This window comes from Cynocephalus volans, chromosome 13 (genome assembly GCF_027409185.1).
Source record: "Cynocephalus volans isolate mCynVol1 chromosome 13, mCynVol1.pri, whole genome shotgun sequence".
NCBI lineage: Eukaryota > Metazoa > Chordata > Mammalia > Dermoptera > Cynocephalidae > Cynocephalus > Cynocephalus volans.
This window is the reverse complement of record NC_084472.1, coordinates 91315772-91330425: the sequence shown is the minus strand read 5'-3', so window position 1 is coordinate 91330425 and position 14654 is coordinate 91315772. Positions and strand designations below refer to the sequence as shown.

Here is a 14654-nt window from a genome sequence, read left to right as displayed (position 1 = left end):
AAAATTAATGATTTAATTAATGTAATTATTTGAACAATAATGAATTGTAATTACTATAAAATAAGTGCAGCAGAGGATAAAAGCCATGAAAGAAATCTATAACATGGTTTGTGATTTTGTTTTTAAGCTCTTTTAAAAATAAATCTATACTAGGCCAGTTTGTCATCATGATATGTGGTAAAAATGTACTGTTTTAATGACATTTTAATTTGTAGTTAGCTTTCATATAGATATTTTGAAAGTATCAAACATTTTGAGTTAAGAATTTATGAAAATATGTTCACTTAGGAACTAAAATATTTCATTGGTAATTGAAAATTATGGGATAAATTTGCCTTTGTGACTTTAATTTAAACTAATATAACCAATTTTTAAAGAATTTGATTTGATGACAACTTATCTGAAATTCCTACTTAAAAGGCACAAACTTTGCCTTTCTTTCATTATGGCTACTATTTTACTCTGCTTCTATGCAATAATTTTATTGGGGGAATAATATTAATCAAATAGGAGCTTCAAGTACAAAGGCTATTTTATTTCAAATGTTGAGAGGTGACAATTGAATTGACTTCATCAAGCATTTAGGTGAAAGTCACTGTACTGGGTACTATTCACGATACACATATGAGGAAGACATACTCTCAGGGGCTATGTTGTAGAAATACAGGAAAGCCAAATTTAGGAATAAATAAAAGCAAAAAATATTGTCATGTCTAGAATGCTTCTTCCTGTCCCTGTCTCGCTCATTCCCTTCCTTGTTTCCTCTTATTCTGTACATACTCTTGTGCTGCTTCTTATTATTTTTTTAAAATTCCCCCCCAAAATTTATTTATTTTTGATTATACATATTTATGGGATACAGAGTTGACTATCAGTATCTGTGTACAATATGTGATGATCAAATCAATATTATTAGCATGTTCATCATTACAAATAGTGTTTACTCTTTGTGTCTCTTACCCAGTTACTCCCTAACTCCCTTGCACTTCCCGCTTTCCCACCTCTAGGAACTATAGGTCTGTTCTCTCCTTATGAAAGTTCAGCATTTGATTGCAGTCTTTCTTTTTCTTTCTTCTTTCCTTCCTTCCTCCCTGCCTCCCTCCCACTTATGAGTGAGGACATATGGTATTTCTCTTACTGTGCCAGGCTTATTTCACTTATTATTTTCTCCAAGCTCATCCATGTTGTTGCAAATGGTAGAATTTCATTCATTTTTATGGCTGAGTAGTATTCCATTGTGTATAATATACTACATTTTCCTTATCCAGACATCCACTGATGGACATTTAGGTTGGTTCCATATCTTGGTTATTGCAAATAGAGCTATGATGAACATGGGAGTGCAAATATCCCTTCAATGTGATGTTTTCCATTCCTTTGGGTTACACGCAGTGGCAGGATTACTGTAACGTATGGCAGTTCTATCTCTAGTCGTTTAAGGAAGCTCCGTACTGTTTCCCATGATGGCTGTACTAATTCACAGTCTCACCAACAGTGCGGAAGTGTGCTTCTTACTCTATTGTAATTTTGCTTGTTTTTCTGAGTTTCCCATGTGTTCTTTCCTGTTTTCCCAGCACCTATTATATGCATTTAATAACTTTTTATTGAAAGTAATTTATTATAATTTAATGTAAATTAAAAGTGGTATGAAGTGATTTAGGAGCTTTTAAAAGAGGAAGCTCTTAGATCCAGTTGGGCGACTAAGCCGAGGCTTTGGACATTTCTATTTGAGATGGGTTTGGGAAGATGGGCAGCATTTTAAAAGCTGGAACGAGGAGCCATTTGAGGCAGAAGGAACGTAAGAAGCAAAGTCAAAAGAGCCTCAAAAGAAAAGAGCATATTTGCAGAACAGCTCATGAAATTTGATTAGTTCTTTTTCTATGCTTTAAAAATGCGTTAGTATATTAATTTGGAAAATTATCATTTACTCGGAATACTTAGGGTTTAATTTTTAATCCCTTAAGTCTTTTACGAAATCTAAGGGAATCCCTACCTTTTCCTTTGATTTAAGCTGAGGGAGTTGTAGAATAGGAACAACGTGTATTATAGCATCAGACTCTGCACAGCCCTTCACATAGATGCCTCATTCCCTGCTCGCCATGACCCTGTGAAGAAGAGACTGTCATTGTCCTCATCTTATCAAGGAGGACACTGAAACCTGGCAAGATAAAGTGACTTACCCTGGTTAGACAGCTAGCAAGCCATGAAGCCAGTGTTCGAATCCAGACAGCTGACGGCAGAGTCCTTTGTCTCTTAACTCTTGTGCTGTGGACAAGGATCTGTTGCTCTCCAAGAACAGAAACTAGAGGCCCATTTAAGAACTGTTGAAGAACTAGAGAGGGATGGAAGACCTGGAACTGATGGAAGTTGTGTCTGGCTTGAGAAATAACATGATATGAGATTTCTCAAGTAGTGCAGAAAGTTCCAGAACAAAAGTTGTAATACAGGTATGCTGAACTCAGGGCTTTTTAAAAGAAGAAAAACAGTTTGAAAGACAGCAGTTTTGATCACAGAATATGCCCGGGGGATGTGGAAATTTGTGAACAGTGGACCTGCTTTGATAAGGGCAGCGGTGGGCTCACTTCCTGGTGAAAATGGCCTGCACTGCATTTATAATGTGGCAGTAGCTATGAGGTTCCATATCTTGGTCTAGCTATGAGGTTCCATATCTTGGTCTTCCTCATCCAAGTTGTGGAAACAACTCTTCCTTTAATAATTGTGAAAGAAAACCAATGCAATCCATGTGAAACTGGTGTTAACCTATATTTTATAAACCTTTCTCTTTTAGGAAATATATTTGTGGTGAGCCTAGCAGTTGCAGACTGGTGGTGGCCGTTTATCCATACCCCTTAGTGCTGACATCGATATTTCACAGTGGATGGAACCTGGGATATCTGCACTGCCAAATTAGTGCTTTCCTCATGGGCTTGAGTGTCACTGGCTTGATAATCAGTATTACTGGGATTGCCATTAACCGCTACTGCTATATCTGCCACAGTCTCAAGTATGACCGACTGTACAGTACCAAGAATTCCCTCTGCTATGTGTTCCTGATATGGATACTGACTCTTGTGGCGAACGTACCCAACTTGCGCATCAGAACACTCCAGTATGACCCACGGATCTATTCCTGTTCATTCACACAGTCTATCAGTTCAGCATACACAATAGCTGTGGTGGTTTTCCATTTCATACTTCCTATGATCACAGTCATCTTCTGTTACCTAAGAATATGGATCCTGCTTCTTCAGGTCAGATGGAGGGTGAAACCTGACAACAAACCCAGACTGAAACCACAGGACTTCAGGAATTTTGTCACCATGTTTATAGTTTTCGTACTTTTTGCTATTTACTGGGCTCCTCTAAACTTCATTGGTCTTGCTGTGGCCTCAGACCCTGCCAGCATGGTACCCAGGATCCCGGAGTGGCTGTTTGTGGCTAGTTACTACATGGCATATTTCAACAGCTGCCTCAATGCAATTATATATGGACTACTGAAACAAAATTTCAGACAGGAATACAGAAGAATTATAGTCTCACTGTGTACAGCCAAGATGTTCTTTGTGGACAGTTCTAATGATGTAGCAGACAGGACTAAATGCAAACCCTCTCCACTGATGACCAACAATAATCTAATAAAAGTGGACTCTGTTTAAAAAAGCGAAGCATTACTGACAGTATATATAGACATGGCACTGAAGGTCTCACTTTTCCATGTTTGCTTTCCTCTTGTTAGATGTCTAGAAAAACAGAGTAGTTGAGGAAACTTCAAGCTCTTAAGGGGTTGCCTTTAGTTTCTGATCTCATGTGCTATCAGCTTTGTTATCAAGCCTCTAATTCTATTTATCAAGAGAAATATAGAACACATAGAGAGTTACATGTTAATTGAAGAGTATATTTCATGGACAGGGGTTAAAGTAAAATGCTGAATGCATTCAAATGAAGAAAGAGTGTGCAAACTTTTATTGTAAATGAGTGCCTCCACAGCAGTAATTGCCTCCCCCAGCCCCAACTTTCTGAAGATTTTTAATAGAAATGGAACATTTTATTTATAAATGAGTAAATGGAACAAAAAGGGAAAATAGGATGAGAGACTCTTATTACAGAGTGAAAGGCTGAAAATAAATCTGTGAATGACTCAGCCACAACTACAACGACCACCTCCACCACCACCACCACAAACTTTTCAATTGGCAGTCTTAGCACTGGGTAGGCATAATCATAACCACAAATGTTTGCCACTCTGTATTACAAGTTGCACAGTCAACCAGATAAAGAACAATATTACAGAGCTCATATTCGGATGTCAATTACCACAATATTTTAAAGCAAGAGCTCCATATAAAATTTTATTTGATTTTATTGGACATTTTTTTTTTTTTTTTTGCCTTTTTTTTGTGACCGGTCGCACCGCGCTCAGCCAGTGAGCGCACTGGCCATCCCTATATAGGATCCGAACCCGCGGTGGGAGCGCTGCCCTCTCCCAAGTGCGCCACAGGTTGGCCCTTTGTTAGACTTTTTATTATTTGACTTCTTATTATTTTGTGTCACCGACCAGCTGTTTTAAATTGATCTCTGTTGATTCATTAAATTGTCTACTAAGTTCAGTTAAAAGGGGCAAAGGATCAAGGAGCTGTAGACTTTTAGATATAGTGCTGAATATGTTCTAGATTGATAATCTAATTGAGCAAGTAAATAATATAAACCAGATAGTTTTTCTTTTATAGATATTTCAGAAAATATTCTTCAGTAATTCATTTCAGTATTTGATTGCTCCAATAGTACTGAAAGTGTAGGAGAAGAAAAACTGAGTGGCAAAACTATGGTTTTACAAACTTTGGCTGTAGTTTACCCCAAATGACTATCTGGGACTACTATGAAGTTTGTTACATGGAGTGCTTTGCTGAAAATTACAGCCATGTTTTCTTGTATTTTAAAGATCTGTAATAAAACTGTCACATACTATAATAAGTTGGTGATTTGAAACTATACACATGAGACAAAAAGTTATATGGATATATTTGCTGATATCTATATGTCTAGGGAATCAGAATCTCCTTGGAAAGTTCTAGGATTGATTGATTGATTAATTAATTAATTAATTAAAGACCCATTAGAATACTCTAATGGTTCTTTTCAGCAAGCATATTTGGGAAACACCAAATTGTGGTGGTGGTTGGTGTAGGTGGTGGGGTGTGTGTGTGTGTAAGTTACCTCCAAAACTTGACCCAAGTTATTTATGTATAAAAGTTCTAGTTCTTATCAAAACCAATTTAACTAGTAGAAATAATATTTAAGCTAATGTTCCAAATTTCAGGTGACTGAGGCTTAAAAAAAATTAAGCATGTTCAACTGAACTCTTTTTGAACTTTGTATTATGCTCTTTTCTAGATGTTTCAGATGAATTACTATGTTACTAACTGTATATAGTATGATTCCTTTGCTCTTTATAGAATTTTATTTCTTGATTTATATATTAAATTTGAATTGTAACATCAGCTAAAATACTAAATAGAAACTGTGACCTTTAAAAAATTGTCTGCCAAAGAGTACCTCACCTGAAAATCAGATCTGTAACTTTAAAATCTTGAGATGATTTTTTGCCATCATCAGAATACCAGCTAGTTAAAATATTGCAAATGAAAAAACTGTCCTAGAGGACAAAGTAAAAGACCCAGATATCCTCTATTAGAATCCCATTGCAATAATTCAAAGTATTATCTCCAGTTTCCTCACTGTGATATTAATACTAGTTACTTCAAAAAGTTCATGGACAAATTGAACTTAAAAGAATACAAATCTTTCCACGAGCTTTTTGAAGACACCTCATAAGCAGAGAGCCCTTCGTTCTGTATGTTTCTTTTCTCCTTGAAAGCTCAGATATATAATCAGTTGTGCCTGAGATTTCCAGTGTACAAATTACTTTGTAGTCTGTTTGGAAGATTAACTCTTTCAAAACCACTAGATTACTATTATCAAATGAGTGTTGCATAATGCAACTTGGTACCTGGGTAGTATTGCTGGGGATGTGCTGCTTTCTTCAAGGAACCAAACTTTTTCTAGAAATCCACTAAGTTGTGATAATCAGCTATAATAAACCTCTGTTGAGGTAAACCTCTTTAATCTATTAGGATTACTTATTTACCAATGTGAATAATTTTTACCAGCCTTCCCTCTATCAGGATGCTAGTGGCAATGTAAGGGCTGACAATAAAAGAAATAACATTATTTTGAATGTTACATTTACAAATTTTAAGAATGTTTGCACTTTGTCTGTAGCTTGGATTTCACTACCTAGGCTGGAGGTTTTGTGAGGCCAAAACCAGTATTTATGTAATAATGGGGGAAAATGCCCTTTTTCAAAAGCACGCAGTGGGATCTGAGATTCTAGATAGGCAAAGTCTATGCAAGGCTTTTGATAGGGAAAAAGGAAAAATATCGATTATTATCTTATCTAAAATGAATTGCTGGGATCATGTGCAATTACTAGCATTCAGTAATTTAAGTGCCTACACTAATATCCAGTTGGAACGTATAGACAGAAGCATTTGACCATTCTAATTTACATAAATCATTTGAATATTATCACTGGAGAGCTTGCTTCAGTTGTATTCTTTTATAGAAAATTTAAATCATGTAGGATTATCTTTTTTGCCTCTAATGAATGTATCTTTTAAAACATGTTATTGTATTTCTTATACCTGTTGGAACAGGTTAATTTGGGACATACTGGCTATATTATAGTACGTAGCCTTCATAATCATATAGAGTATGATTTTTTAAATTTAAAACTAAAGAGTTAATAGACACTATAGATTGGGGGAAAGGAATAATTTCAGTTTGCTCTATTGCATGTTTTGTTACCAAATATTTGTGTGTATGTGTAATTCATTTACAGGAACAAAGATGAAAAGCAGCAGAGTTACTTGATTTTTAAAATTCTGGGAGGTAATTTGACAGGATAACCAGTCTTAGATATTAAATCCATAATTGCTCATTGAATAAACACATTCAACTTGAATGTTATGTAATGAATAAAAATTTTGACCATTTTTTGGACTGCCTCTGATGCATTGCCAAATATTCTGCCGTGAGTAAGCAAGTGCATTTGGAATATAATAGATATAGAATATAATAGATACATTCTAAGTCATTCTAAATTATCATATTTGGGAATTCCCTGAGTATAATCTCGTTAAGCAGCTTTTTCTTTTTTAAAAATAATTTTCAAAATTTTATTTTCTTCCTTTTACTTTATTTTTAGCTTAAAAATAAAGCATCTCCATTTAAAAAAATTATTGTGTACAGTACAAAAAGTGCTACATTTTCTACAATGGCAGCACCAGCTTTGCTATATTGATTATGGGTTTTTGGAAATCTTCTGACTGTGTGTTGGTGAAAAGTTGGAGAATAAATGAAAGTGATTTTAGTTGTGTTTAATATTTATGTTGCTGATAAGTGAGTGCTTATTTCACCAAAGGTCTTTTAGAAGAAGACCAAAGAGTGAATGCAAATTAAATTTGTTAAATATAGGAAAAGGCCAAAAGAGAGAGATTTAACCAAAGTCTTAGTATACGTAATAATGCAACAATAATCAGTGGGATAAGAATTTAATAATAAGCTAAACAAATACCAAGAGAATGCTCTGGTAATTGCAACGTTTAGAGGGTTGTGATTTAAGCTGCTGTGCCATCGGGTTCCTGAACTGTTGCGACATGTCCTAACTGGGTTCAGCTTATGCTTGTCTACCACCAGAAGATAATGAAGTAAAGTGTGCACGCTCCTTGTTTTAAAGCGGTAAAGGAAAATTTAAATTTAACTGTGGAACAACAATCATAAAGGAACATATAACGTTAATGATTTCAGAATCATGAGCCTTAACCCTAAATTATTGTAATTTTCGTCTCTGGAACAGAAGCATTTTAAATGAATAAAAACAACTATTTAGGAATGTGTTTCACTGTTACAAAGTTTAACATGATAGAAAGAGTGTATGGTTTATGTGTGTGTATACATGTATTGTGTGTTTTAACCAGTTAGCTGCTTTTTCTTTTTCTTTTTTCTATTTCATTTTTAATGTTGGTGATTTTAGGGAATATGAACAGCTTCCACAGTTTTGAAGAGTAAAAAGATTACTTAGATGTTGTGCTGTGCTGTTAGTAATAATGAGGTAATGCTATGTTCCTAGTGTGCTAGGAAACACTACCTCTATTGTGAGGACACATTTCTGTGTTCTGATTATGGGAGGTCTATGATTAACATGCCCATTTTAAAACCAATTGATTACCATTGCTTTTAGAAATTCTACATTGATTCTGTCATTTCCAGTGTTAATCTGGTGCTCTGATTTCTGACAGAACTGTTAACATTGCAGTATGTGAGACAAACATATCTACTTTATTAATATGAAGTAGAAAAAATTGTTTTGTTTACATGGAATAAAAAAAGTGGATGTACCTTCTATTTCTGTAATGATGTTCAAGAAATCTATAAGAACTCTTGAATTTTGATGCACGGTCAAAGGGGCTAGTGTTTATCCACTGAGCACCGTCCTAGTAAGTACTGGCTGAGCTTTGATGCTTATGATAGGAGATCAATTCAGTTATTTGGTTTGCATAATTGAAATAACTGATTGTTAGAATTTCTGCCTAGAAAGTTATAATACCTTCATTAACTCTCTAACCATTGAGCTAGAGAATAAATGTTTGCTCAGACAATGTTTAGATAATTCAAAGTAGTTAAATATAAAATGCTAATCTGAGTTCTGACATTGTTTTATTCTCATAACTATTTTCTTACAGTCTGGGTATAAATTGAATAAAAGCCTAGGAAGTTCATTTTTCCAAAAGACAGTTTAATTGTATATTTTTGAAAATATAGCTCATGTTATAATATTCTTGCCTGTTTTTTCTTCTTTTTACCCATGTCTGTACCTTGTTACTACCAAAGATTAACTTCAATGAGATTGTAGTTATATGTGTACATATATTTATATATAAAGATGAATATGATTTATTGTCATTATCTTCAAAGTGCTCAATTTGTTTTTCCTGTTATTTGTTGGTAATTAAATAAAAGTTGGTTAAGTATGGAGGGTGGTTGGAGATGTGCCTTAAGATATGGGCCTGTTTATGGACAATAGGCCTATCTTTCTGGTTTTGGCATTTTCACAGCAGAATTTAAATTACTCAGTTATTCATATGTATTCATATGTTATATGATTAATAGATCATATATATTCGTATTATATATATATTCACATATTTTTATCCATCGTGGAAGGGAACTGAACTTAACTGAACATTGTTCCATCTTGACATATGCAACCGACAAGCTGTATTCTTTTTCAGATACAGATCTGTTACACTATTTAACAAATACGTATCTGTAAAAAATTTTTTTTTACCAGAAAACGTTATTTCTTGGTCATTTTACATGCATGGGATGGAATCCTTGATTTCTTGCAGCCTCTGGAGGAAAAAGCCTGTCTTCTTGACCTTCACATGACCATGTCATACAATCACCAAAGGGACCTTACAGGCCATCCGTGTTCAGGCCAACCTCTCATTCTACAGTTCATGAAAACAAGATTCATTAAAAATTAATTTTCTTGCTATGTTGGATGCATAGTTCGCAAATATTTTCTCCCACTCTGTAGATACACTAGAGTTAGCAGAACAGATGAGACTGAACCATGAGCTCCTATATTTACCAAAAATTTGGGAAATATTGGACACCTTTATTTTCTAGATGTGTGCTAGGGATAAAGTGATGAACATAGCATGTGTTCTCCAAAGGGCTTAGCATGTAGTAGGAAGGGTATACTGACACGTTATTTAAATGCAATGCAGCTGATAGCATCATAGAAAGACATCAGGTGAAAGCACACACCACCACCTGTCTGTGAAGCAGTCTTCGCCTCCAAAAACTCAAACCTGAATCTGATTTACCTAGAAATTAACAAGAAAACATCTTAAACAACACCACAGGAGGCATCAGCAGAATCCAAAGTCTACCAAAATCTTTAGGAAGAAAAACCACTTTCTCTATCAAATATTTAAAAGAAAAAAAAAAAGATGTAGGGCAGACCAAAGATTAAGAAACTTAAAAGACATATATGAATTTGTTTGAGAAAAACTATAATTTAAAAAATTATACTTTACAGAGGAAAAATACAACCACTATTAAATATTGACAACATTAAGGTATTACGGTTTTCTTCAGGTTGTGATAATGGTGTGTTTTGGTTAAGTTAAAATCAAAAAGCACTGTCTTTTAGAGATGCATAATGAAGTATTTATACATGAAATGATGTGATGTCTGGGATTTACTGCTAAATAATTAGGGTGGAGAGGTGAGGTGGGTGGGTTGTATAGGAAACATTTACCTTGAGTTGCTTATTTTGGAAAGGGATAATGAGTGCGTAGGAGTATGTTATATCTATTCTTTTAATGACTTGTAAATTGCTTCAGAGACCTTGCTGCTACTCGAAAAGCCTCTAAATGAAAAAAAAAAAAAAAAAAAAAAAAGAATATTTCTAATAATTTTAATGGGAAAATTTATTCATTTCACCCAAACTCAAAATACCAAGATTATTCAAGGATTCGTGTTAATTAAGAACGTTAAGTGGACCTAGATCCAAATATAACTATCCAATTATTTACCAGTCTTGGGAACGTTTCACATTTATTACTGTCTTATTTATTTTTGTATATTTTGTGGCTTCACTGTGTTTTTCTTCTCACAGTGATGAAATCATCACAACTTGGGCTGTCAGTTTCTTTCTTTTTTTTTTTTAAATTTTATTTTGTCTATATACATTGTGGTTGATTATGGTGGCCCCTTACCAAAACCTCCCTCCCTCCTCCCTCTCCTCCTTCCCCCCCAACAATGTCCTTTCTGTTTGCTTGTCATATCAACTTCAAGTAATTGTAGTTGTTATATCTTCTTCCCCCCACCCCCGGTTTTCTTTTTGTGTGTGTGTGTGTGTGAATTTATATATTAATTTTTAGCTCCCACCAAGAAGTGAGAACATGTGGTATTTCTCTTTCTGTGCCTGACTTGTTTCACTTAATATAATTCTCTCAAGGTCCATCCATGTTGTTGCAAATGGCAGTATTTCATTCATTTTATAGCTGAGTAGTATTCCATTGTGTAGATGTACCACATTTTCCATATTTGGGCTGGTTCCAACTCTTGGCTATTGTAAAGAGTGCTGCGATGAACATTGGGCAACAGGTATACCTTCAACTTGATGATTTCCATTCCTCTGGGTATATTCCCAGCAGTGGGATAGCTGGGTCATATGGTAGATCTATCTGCAATTGTTTGAGGAACCGCCATACCATTTTCCATAGAGGCTGCACCATTTTGCAGTCCCACCAACAATGTATGAGAGTTCCTTTTTCTCCACAACCGTCAGTTTCTGTGAGAAGGGTTTTCTCTTAAAAGACCAGAATAATTTAAAAAATAAAAGTTCAATATTATTTTTGTGTCAATTTTTTCAAGAGTTCCTTTGTTCCCTTGTTAGATTTATATATGTGCTTATCACTTCCCATAAGCCCACCTTAATAGGAATGCCTTTAAATTTAACAGACTTTATACTCTGTTCACCCCCTCCAGAAGGAGGTGAAGATATACCAATCAGTTTTATCAGAAAATGTTTTACATTCACACAGCAAACTAGTCTCATTAAAGCTGTGGGCAAGCTAGGGACCTTTGAGGTGTTTCTTCTCAGCAGATCAGAGCCATCTTCTCAGAACTAGGGCCCTTAGTCTGAGTACAAAAAGCCACCCACAAATACAGAATTGGCAGCAACCTCAATCTGGAGTCAAAACGAAATACAAAACATCTGCAAAGAAAACCAAGCTAAGACAAATCTGTGAGAATTAATGGTTGCTCATTCTCAGCAATATTTGTGGGTCTTAAACTATTCCTCAGATGTAAGACATAGATTGCTGTGTGCTACAACTGTCTCTTCCATTGATTCTAGGATTTTATGCCTTCCAATACAAGGAATGGCTTAAACAAAGAATCACCATTGGACCCCCACAAGCTCACCACTCTAGTTCACCTTTTTGAAGCTTTCACAGACTTTCAGGTACTGCATTTAGGACTGCATTATTGCTTGGGCTGCCATAGCATGTACACAGACCGGGTGACTTACACAACAGACATTTGTTTTCTCACAGTTCTGGAGGCCTGAAGTCTGAGATTAAGGTGTTGGTAGAGTTGATTCTTCTCTCTTCTTGCGGTACAGATGTTCTCCTTTATACTGAACAGAAAACAAACAAAAAATACCTGACTAGTTTAAACATTTGTGTCAAAATCGGTTTTAATTTTTTAAAAGTTGAGCTTTTCTTTAGAGAGTCAGATAACATTAAGGAAGGCTTATTAGAAAATGTTCTAGCATGACATAAAGTCCTACAATTATCTTTTTGCACATTTCCCTGTTTTGGACAATTTTTCCTGAATAACTGGGATTCCATTGTATCTAATAGATTAATTTGTGAAAAACTGTCATCTTTATGGTATTAAGTCTTCAGATCCATGATCATGGTGTATCCTTACATTTGTTAATGTCTTCTTTATTTTCCTGCTTTTTAAAACATAGTTTTCTGTGTACAGGATTAAGAAATTATTTATTCTTAGATATTTGATGTTTCTGATACTATTGTAATGTCATATTAAAATTTCATCTTCTGGTTATTTGTTTCTAGAATATAGAAGTATAACTTTTATATTGATCTTATATCGTGAAAATTTTAAATTCACTTGTCTTTAGTTTCTTTTTTATTACATAGGCAAATGTATTAGCTTGTATAATTGTTTTGTGTTTTGCTTTTCAATCCTGATGCTTTTTTTCTTTTTTGCCTTATTGCACTAGACTTTTCCTTATGGCGGTTCTTTTTTTAATCAATCAATTTTTTTTACTGAAACATAATTGATCGTACATGTCTGTGGAATATAGAGTTGCATATCAATACCCATGTGCAATATGTGATGCTCAACTCAGGATAATTAGTATATTCAACGTTACACAATGTTATTGGTTTTCATGGCCTTTTATCAATTCCTCCCTTACCCCTCCTTTTCCCTCCCACTTTACGACCTCTGGTAACCTCAGTTGTGTTCTCTCTTTTTGACAGTTCAACGTATTATTGTGATTGCTGTATCTTTCTTTCTTTTTAAAAAAATTTTATTTTTTTTTTAGCTGCCACTTATGAGTGAAGACATGTGGTATTTCTATTTATGTGCCTGGCTTATTTCACTTAACTTAGTGATTTTCTCTAAATTCATACATGTTGCTGCAAATGGCAGGATTTCATTTTTTGTGTGTGTGGCAGAGCAGTATTCCATTGTGTAAATATACCACATTTTCCTGTCCGGTCATCCAGTGGTGGATGTTTAGGTTGGTTCCAACTCTTAGCTATTGTAAATAGAGCTACAATAAACATGGGGGTGCAGGTATCCCTTTGACATGATTTCCATTCCTTTGGGTATATACCCAGCGGTGGGATTGCTGGATCACATGACAATTCTATCTGTACTTGTTTGAGGAACCTCCATACCATTTTCCGTAATGGCTGCACCAATTTACAGTGCCAGCAGCAGTGTACAAAGGTTCCCCTTTCTCCACATCCTCACCAGCATTTGTTATTCTCTGTCTTTTTGAAAATGGCCAGTCTAACTGGGGTGCGATGATATCTCAGTGTGGTTTTGATTTTCATTTCCCTGATGCTGAGTGATGTTGAGCATTTTTTCCTGTGTCTGTTGGCCATTTGTATATCTTCCTTTGAGAAATGCCTGTTCAGCTCCTTGGCCCATTTTTTAATCAGGTTACTTGTTTTTTTGTTTTTTTTTACTGTTAACTTGTTTGAGTTTCTTGTATATTTGGGATATTAAACCCTTGTTGGATGCATGGTTGGCAAATATTTTCTTTCATTCTGTAGGTTGTCTTTTTGCTCTGTTAATTGTTTCTTTTATTGTACAGAAGCTTTTTAGTTTGATATAATCCTATTTGTTTATTTTTTTCTTTGGTTATCTGCACTTTTGGGGTCTTATTTGTGAAGTCTTTGCCCAGTCTTACTTCCCGAAGTGTTTCCCCTATGTTTTCTTTTAGGAATTTAATAGGTCTTATATTTAAGTCTTTAATCCATTTTGAGTTGATTTTGGTATATGATGAGAGGTACAGGTCTAGTTTCATTCTTCTACTTGTGGATGTTCAGTTTTCCCAGCACCGGTTATTGAAGAGGCAGTGTTTCCCCCAATGTATGTTCTTGGTGCCTTTGTCAAAGATCAGTTGGCTGTAAGTATGTGGGTTGATTTCTGGGTTTTCTATTCTGTTCCATTGGTCCAAGGATATGTTTTTATGCCAGATCCATGCTGTTTTTGTTACTATAGCTTTGTGGTATAATTTGAGGACTGGTACTGTAATGCCTCTGGCTTTACTGGTTTTTTGCTCAGTATACTTTGACTGTTTGGGGTCTTTTGTTGTTCTATATGAACGTTAGGATTGTTTTTTCTGTTTCTGTAAAGAATGTCCTTGGTAATTTCATGGGGATTGCATTGAATCTGTAGATCACTTTGGATAGTATGGTCATTTTCACAATGTTTATTCTTCTAATCCAAGAGCATGGGATATCTTTCCATCT

The 14654-nt window shown here is 34.9% G+C and overlaps 1 protein-coding gene across 1 annotated transcript in view; it reads left to right on the top strand.

Moving 5' to 3' along the window:
- Positions 1 to 3656, top strand: part of MTNR1A (melatonin receptor 1A) — a 28464-nt gene extending 24808 nt beyond the window's left edge. Inside the window, 3 exon segments of the mRNA XM_063076712.1 lie at positions 2423 to 2447; positions 2789 to 2821; positions 2824 to 3656. Coding sequence (XP_062932782.1) covers positions 2423 to 2447; positions 2789 to 2821; positions 2824 to 3656 — 891 coding nt within the window.
- Positions 3657 to 14654: the final 10998 nt, after the last annotated feature.